This window comes from Calonectris borealis, chromosome 5, assembly GCF_964195595.1.
Source record: "Calonectris borealis chromosome 5, bCalBor7.hap1.2, whole genome shotgun sequence".
NCBI lineage: Eukaryota > Metazoa > Chordata > Aves > Procellariiformes > Procellariidae > Calonectris > Calonectris borealis.
In genome coordinates, this window is record NC_134316.1 from 33740165 (window position 1) to 33748385 (window position 8221).

The following is an 8221-nucleotide window of genomic DNA, read 5'->3' on the forward strand; positions in this document are numbered from 1 at the left end:
ACTGCAGATCACATCTAACGGCCAGTTTATTGCCTTTCTAGAAAATAAGAGGTGGGAGAAACAGAAAAAGTTCCCCTGCAACTGTGTAAACTGCCTATTATTATTATCTGGGTGTTGTGGTTTTACCCCAGCCAGCAACTAAGCACCACACAGCCGCTCGTTCACTCCTCCCACAATGGGATGGGGGAGAGAATCAGAAGGGCAAAAGTGAGAAAACTCATGGGTTGAGATAAAGACAGTTTAACAGGTAAAGCAAAAGCCGTGCACACAAGCAAAGCAAAACAAGGAATTCATTCCCTACTTCCCATCGGCAGGCAGGTGTTCAGCCATCTCCAGGAGAGCAGGGCTCCATCACACATAACAGTGAGTTGGAAAGACAAACACCATCACTCCAAACATCCCCCTTCCTTCTTCTTCCCCCAGCTTTATATACTGAGCATGACATCATATGGTATGGAATACCCCATTGGCCAGTTGGGTCAGCTGTCCTGACTATGCTCCCTCCCAGCTTCTTGTGCACCTGGCAGAGCATGGGAAGCTGAAAAATCCTTGATTAGCGTAAACACTACCTAACAACAACTAAAACATCAGCGTGTTATCAACATTCTTCTCATACTAAATCCAAAACAGTACTATACCAACTACTAGGAAACAAATTAACTCTATCCCAGCCGAAACCAGGACACTGGGTTTTTTTAATTAACATTTGAGTATAAAATTAGCATGAGATCTAATCTTTTCAAACACCTGTAATGGTTCTCAGCTGAGCACTCTCCTAACAAACCACATGCACAGCTTGATAAATGCTTGATTTTTCTAAACCAAGGTTAGGTGAACTCCAGTCTGTACCTAGTTCAAACTGTGACACTGACTGGTTCCATTATTTTAATGAAAATGTCCCAGGTCATTCTGTACTTCACCTTTTAGATATTACTTTTTTATAAAAAATTGAAGAGCACAGTTATAAAAAGTCATGGTGAGGAACACAAAAGCCCACAGAAAGTAGGCAATTTATGATTGTAGTATCTAGGTCAAATAGCAACAAAGAATAGCAAGAATTGCCTAAGACATATGTATCATGATGTGAAAATAATAGTGATTATAACAATTGTATGTTTATATAGCAAAAGATTTATTCTTGTGCATTAGTACAATAAAGGCTTCACTTCTTTATCTCTGGCTTTGAAGTGATGGGGGAAGATGAGTAAACTGTCAGTTTGAATTAATGTTTTGTCATAAGTATTTATAGCCCACAGAAAACAATTGTATGACTCTTTAGGATTGAGCTAATTCGTTATAAATCACATTCTAAATGTATTAACATAATTCTTTTACAGAAGCTTTGATTTTCAATAAATTAATATTAAAATACTTGGGTTATAATAAATGCAACAAAAGAAACATTTCCAAACCTAGTGAGTGACTATGAGAGGTTTCCTTCCACTTGTTCCACTTACTGGGTCTACCCTCAAGGCTATTTCTTTGAAAGCCTTGATATATGATGCTTCTTTTGTTTCAAGTTTCAAAATTAAAACTATGAAGTATAAATTCTTACTAATAGAAAACCATGACCTAACACACCTACATCACTTAGAAGGACATGCATGCAGTGAAGGCATTGATAGGTTTGATGGGAGTTTCCAAATCCCAGAGTGTTTAGTCTCTTTTTTTTAACCAAAGAATACTTATAATAAAACAAAAGACAATCACTTGTAGGTTGCAAGTCCCAGATCTTGTTTATTTATAAAGCAATAAATATTAGAAGCACAAATAAATTGCACGGGTGTGTAAACAAACTGTACAATGACTGAAGAGTTCAGGAAGGGTTGCCAGAAGACTCCAAGAAGCATATTGTCGTCATCCTGAGTGGGAAGTAAATTGAGGGAAAAAGTGCTTAGAAGCACTTGCGGTGGACAATGGATGGACCAGCTTCATCATACTCCTGTTTACTGATCCACATTTGCTGGAAGGTGGACAGAGATGCTAGAATGGAGCCACCAATCCAGACAGAGTACTTGCGCTCAGGTGGGGCAATGATCTAGGATAAAGAAAAGCAACAAAATCCTCATTTAACAGTTACATTTCTGAACAACCAATCCACACCACCAATGTAACAAAGTAAGTAAAGAACTTTTCTATAATAACAGTATTGATCTTCAGTAGCTGCTACAATACATGTAATATTCCTTAAGAAAATCTATAACCATATTTTCCTCTTCTCTAACACTTGCTTCTAATCAATGTAATTATGATGATTACATGGAATTTCTTCTCATTTGTCCATCAGCTGTTGATCTCACTTTTGAGTTGTTCTTATATCTCAATTTAATGATGTGAACATTTTCCCCATCCTTACCCACATTTTATAGTACAGAGTCAAATTCCTCACCTTGATCTTCATAGTGCTAGGAGCAAGTGCAGTGATTTCTTTCTGCATGCGATCAGCAATGCCAGGGTACATTGTCGTTCCACCTGAGAGGACGTTGTTGGCATACAGGTCCTTACGAATATCAATATCACACTTCATGATACTGTTGTAGGTAGTTTCATGAATACCAGCAGATTCCATACCTTGAGAAGAAATAAGACAGTAGATCAGTAAATTATACAAGAAGTCTTCGTGAAAAGAACTCTTGGCATTTCTCCTCATCATTAATGTGAACTTCTAAGACATTTTTGTTGTAAAATTACTTACTGATTATTGAATGTTATAGAAAAACATAAACAAATAGAATTACTGACCTAGCTAAGAAAACAAAAATTATTTGTTAGAAAGGGTAAGAATCATAAAGCATGTGCAAAGGAAAGATACTCAAAATATACAGTAAAAGAAGAAGCAGACACACAAGGTAAACTCATTTAGTATATGCAACAGAAAACATGAGTATCAGATTACATCAGTCTCACAAAAAACATTAACTGAACATAGACAACAATAAAGACAATGAAAGCAGCTGAATTAGAACTAAAGAAGACAATAGTAACTTCATTTCTTTTTCAGCCTACTCAAAACACAGTCTATACCATTTATAAACATCAAGGCAAGACATAACCAAGATGTGGACCAAGATATTAGTACTCGGTGGTAAGGAAAAAGAAAGCAGAAGCAAGTGTTTGCATGTAGGTTGCATTCCAATTTATTAATATTAACAGGTGCTTCCTGAAAGGGCTGACACTAGATCCACAGTAAGATGTCAGCTGATGAACAACTGCATTTATTACTCAGGAGTTAGAGTATAAGCATTTGCTATATCCGTCAGCTGCACTCACAAACAGCAAAGCTTACCATCTTGACCATGGCAATGTTTAATTACAGTGTGTATAAATATACACACACCTTCGTTCCATTTTTTTCCCCTCCCAGACACTTTACTTCTTCATGGAGTCAGATACTGTATTAAGTGTAAGCCTTACAAATACAGCACTGAAAGCTATTCTTGCCATCAGTGACACAGAACCATAGAATATCTCGAGTTGGAAGGGACCCATAAGGGTCATCGAGTCCAACTCCCTAATGATGATATTCTAACTGTACATTTTATCACTAAAAAATTGTGACCCTAAAACCTGATCTAAAACTTGCAACAAGAGCCCAGAGCTCAGCTAATTACCAGTTGAGCTCACATCAAGTACAACTTACAGGGACCAGAGGATCTAACTCATTATTTATTTATGTTTGATTTCCTGCCAAATTTAGATAAGCAGGAAGAGGAGTGGGACACCTTCTAGATCTTCTGATTCACTCATACCTCCTACAGAAAGGAGAATTTCCTGGGAACACTTACCAATAAAGGATGGCTGGAATAAGGTTTCAGGGCAGCGGAAACGTTCGTTACCGATTGTGATCACTTGACCATCAGGCAATTCATAGCTCTTTTCCAGAGAGGAGGAAGAGGCAGCAGTAGCCATTTCGTTCTCAAAGTCCAGTGCAACATAGCACAATTTCTCTTTGATATCACGAACAATCTCACGTTCAGCTGCAGATATATGGGAATCAAATCAAGATTTGGAGAAGCAAAATACTAGAGGAAGAAGATGGACCAAGAGAGACGTGAGGATTTTCACAAGACAGCAAAGCTGAAGGACTGACCTGTTGTCACAAAGGAATAGCCACGCTCCGTGAGGATCTTCATGAGGTAGTCAGTCAGATCCCTGCCAGCCAGATCCAGGCGCATAATAGCATGAGGCAGAGCATAACCTTCATAAATAGGTACATTGTGGGTGACGCCATCGCCAGAGTCAAGAACAATACCTGGGAGAGAAATGTCAGAGAGCAGCTGGAATCACCTAGCAAATGCTTAGAGCCCTTAGGCACAGTAAGCAGCAACAAACAACAAAATACAGGATTTTTCAGGCACTATGAAGTAGCATCCTTCTATTTTAGCCATAAAGATCTTGCCCATTCCTTCTGCCTTTGCTTCCTGTTTAGTGTGAATTTTCCCATAAAACAGTTGTCCCGTACATTTTAAGTTAGTCCATATGAACAGCCTGCCACTGCTACTACAATGTAAGCACATTGGCAATAGTGATTGTCTTGGTCCAATAATGGACATCTTTCAGGCCGGTTTAAACCCTTAAACTGGTGTAATACTTGTGTAACTGCAGTATCTGCACAGGAATGTCTCCTCGTTTGCATCACGACAAGCGGCAGGGAGTCAGTTCCACAGTCCCTCTCTGAAAGCAATGCAGACAGGTCCACATTGTTCTGTCCACAGACTATTTTGTCCTGGCTTTCCTGCTACTGGTATCATCAGTCGCTATAAACTAAAAATACCTAGTTTTCTGTAAATTTGAATGAGTTATGGGGTTTTTCCCTATTTGGAGTGAGAAGGAAGGAGGGTTCCTGACAGGAAAAATCTAAAGTGTTTATTTTTTTATTTTACCTGTTGTACGACCAGAGGCATACAGGGACAGGACAGCCTGGATCGCCACATACATAGCAGGTACATTGAAGGTCTCAAACATTATCTGGGTCATCTTTTCACGATTAGCTTTAGGGTTCAAGGGAGCTTCTGTGAGCAAGGTAGGGTGTTCCTCAGGGGCCACACGGAGTTCATTGTAGAAAGTGTGGTGCCAGATCTTTTCCATATCATCCCAGTTGGTGATGATGCCATGTTCAATGGGATATTTCAAAGTAAGGATACCTCTTTTGCTCTGAGCTTCGTCACCCACATAGGAATCTTTTTGACCCATACCAACCATAACACCCTAAGAGAAGAAAATACAGAAAAGCATTATTTGAGGAAGACAACATCACAGAGCCCAAACATCACAGACAACTATGCTATTTTCAAGGAAGGTACAAGCAGTCATACCACTAAAAGGTTGTTTAGGAAAAGAAATTAGCATTATTAAAATATTAAGTCAACAGAATTCGAAGTTTTCTCATAAAATCCTTTTTTCTTTAATCAGATGAAAGGATTTTTTCCCCTTTTTTAATGCACCTCTTATTTTCAATTACTTCTTTCTGGTCCAAGAGTTTGACTGAAAATAAACTCAGCACAATATCATAAGCAGGAAAAGATACAGAGAGACATACAAAGAGAGCTTATAAACAAGAAGATACAGAGTGAAATGAGCCTTCTAGTGAAGGAAAATACTCCATATTACTATGGAGTCTCAGCGGTAATTTATTCACTATAACAAAATATAAATTGCAAATGTTTTAGTTTAAAAAAAAAAAGCATTACAAGCTTTTTACCAAGGAAATTGTAGGAGAAAAAGCACTGTATTTTCTATATGCTGATTTGACTGTGACAAAAGAGGAGAATGAAACAGGAACAGAGAAAAGGAGGCTTAGAGAGTGGTGAGAAGGTAAGATCAGAGACAGACAGAAGTAGTAAAGGAAATTGAAAGAAGGTGTTTGGTATGTGAAACATTGGACATTGGACAGGATGGGTGGGAAGGGCCTTAAGCAAACTGCATCGTGCGAAATTCAGCCAATGGAGATGCCTTTGAACTAGCACCAGCAGCAGGTCTGGCCGAGGGGATGGAGTGGGCAGCAGCTTTGTAGGAGGCTGGGCTTGGGCTCATTAGGAGAGAGAACAGGGAGAGAGTCAAGAGGAAAGTTGGTGAATTAGAAATAGCTGGGGGAAAGGGAGACAGCGATAGAAAGGAGGTAAGGGACAGCCAAACAGGGGAGCTGAGGGAAGCACTGGAGAGAACTGGAAAGTCTTGCCACTAGCACCACGGCAAGAAGTGAGCAGAAGGAAGGGCAGGGTATTTGGGGCAAGACAGAAGAACTACGTAGGGAAGGGGCGAATGGAGGCGACTTCTGGAGAGAGGGGGGAGGCTCGGTCCTGCCCCGGTCCTGTCCCCCGTATTTACCTGGTGCCTCGGGCGGCCGACGATGGACGGGAAAACGGCCCTGGGGGCATCGTCTCCGGCAAAGCCCGCCTTGACCAGCCCCGAGCCGTTGTCGCACACCAGTGCGGTGGTCTCCTCGTCGTCACACATCTTCGGAGGGAGGCACGGACCTGAAAAACAGCGCGGCGGCGCGTCCAGACCCCCGCGGACAGCGCGGCGCTGCCGCCGGGCCCCGCCGAGCCCCCCGGGCCGCCCCTCCGCGCCCTCCCGCCCGCCATCCCGCAGGGCGCGGGCGGCGGCGGCACACCGGCAGCTGTCGGCGGGAGCGGGAAATTTGACTCGTCCCGGGAGGATGCTCGGTGGCTCAGCCACGCTCGTGGGCAGGGCTTTAAACAGGATCCGTCAGCCGCTTTCTTCTCCGCGCTTCAAAAGGCGCCCCAGCTTGCAAGGACGCTCGTTAGCGGTACCCCCAGGCCGCGGATTGAAACGGGAGGGAAAGCGTTTGAAACCGGAGAGATCGGCGCTGCCCGGAGCGCTTCACCGGCGGCAGGGCCTCGCGCCCCGTCGGGCCGCGGCGGCTGGCGCTGCGCGGGGGGCGGCGGGGGCCGGGGCGCTGTGCGCGGCAGAAGTAACGCCAAGCCGGAGGTGCGCAAGCAGAGCAGCGGCTGCACCTGCACCGCCGCCCGCCGGTGCCTCCCAGCCATCCATCCAGCCATCCATCCATCCATCCATCCCGTCCCGTCCCGTCCCGTCCCGTCCCGTCCCTCCCTGCCCGCCCCGAGCCGGCCCCGCGGGGCTGCGGGCGCTGCCGCGCTACTCACCAGACCAGCACCGGCGGCGGGGGGGCTGCGGAGGAGAGCCTGGGTGCCGGCTCGGCGGAGACGCCCCAATTTATACCCCCCCGAGGGGCAGCGTCGGCCAGGGCCGCCGCGGGACGGGGCAGCCACCTTCTCCTTATTTGGTCGGCTCCGCGCCATTGAGCGGCCGCGCAGCCATGAATGGAGCCCGGCCAGCCCCGGCGCGGCCCGGCCGCCCGGCCCATGTAAGGCAGGCGCGGGGCAGCGCGCCCCCGGCCCGCCGCATGGCCAAATAGGGAGCCCCGCGCAGCCCCTCGGGGGCCAGCGCTTCCAGGGAGCGGGTGGAAAGGTGGCTCCCCGGCCACCTCCCCGGGGCGCGCCCGGAGCCCGGCTCGGCTGTCACCGAGCCAACACCCGCCGGGTGCCGGCCCCGGTGGACCCGGCAGCTCGAGATGCTCGGGCTTGGCGGAGGGAGCGGGGCAAGCTGCACGGGTGTTTTCTCCCCCGGCTCTTCGTTTTTCCACTGAAAAAAGCCAATCGAGCTCCTGTTTAGTCGACGGCAGCACATGAGGTTACTTTGGTGCCGGCAACCGAGGCTCCTCCACTGATGGAGGCAGCATCTGCTGCCTGCGTTGCCTTAGGAAGGAGCAGTGCACACGCAATTTCTTTTAAACTTTGATGAGCACATGCAGCAAAAATTGTGCTTCTCTCTGCTTTTGGCTGACATCTATAGCACAAAATGGGATCTGCTCATTTACATTAACATGCATATACTTAAACTTCCCATTTTTGCTCTTTTAATGCACACTGGATCAGTAACGCATAGTGATATGTATAGGGCGCAGGATGAGAGATGGGAATAGCTTGGACAACAAACAGCTATGGCATTGATGTAATGTGACAGTTGTTTTCCTGCTCAGTTGTTGAAACATCCACATTGATAATTTGTTCCAGTGGTGGAACCTAGAAAATCCATGTATCTTCAGGATTTATTTTTTTTTTTAGTTAAAAATAGAAAGACTGGAGAGGCATCCCTTGAGTGGGTTTGGCCTGGTATGTGAAGGCAGAGATTGTCACCGTGTGTCCCAGAGGAACTGCATTACAACGCAGAGTACAGT

At 45.2% G+C, this 8221-nt stretch overlaps 1 protein-coding gene across 1 annotated transcript; it reads right to left on the reverse strand.

Annotated features, from left to right (window-relative positions):
- Positions 1-1714: 1714 nt before the first annotated feature.
- Positions 1715-7166, reverse strand: ACTC1 (actin alpha cardiac muscle 1). Its single transcript, XM_075152517.1, has 7 exons — positions 7128-7166; positions 6328-6476; positions 4884-5208; positions 4091-4252; positions 3786-3977; positions 2390-2571; positions 1715-2038 (listed from the first exon to the last, which is right to left on the reverse strand). The coding sequence occupies exons 2-7, from the start codon at positions 6454-6456 to the stop codon at positions 1895-1897; spliced, it is 1134 nt and encodes a 377-aa protein (XP_075008618.1). The 5' UTR covers positions 6457-6476; positions 7128-7166; the 3' UTR covers positions 1715-1894.
- Positions 7167-8221: the final 1055 nt, after the last annotated feature.

Bases quoted from the DNA above. Each gene is read 5' to 3' on its own strand.
- ACTC1 (XM_075152517.1), bottom strand. From the start codon at position 6,456: ATGTGTGACGACGAGGAGACCACCGCACTGGTGTGCGACAACGGCTCG. The intron at 4,253-4,883 runs GTAAAATAAAAA...TTTCTCTCCCAG, and splicing joins TGCCTCTGGTCGTACAACAG to GTATTGTTCTTGACTCTGGC. The intron at 2,572-3,785 runs GTAAGTGTTCCC...TTTCTTCTCAAG, and splicing joins ATTCCAGCCATCCTTTATTG to GTATGGAATCTGCTGGTATT.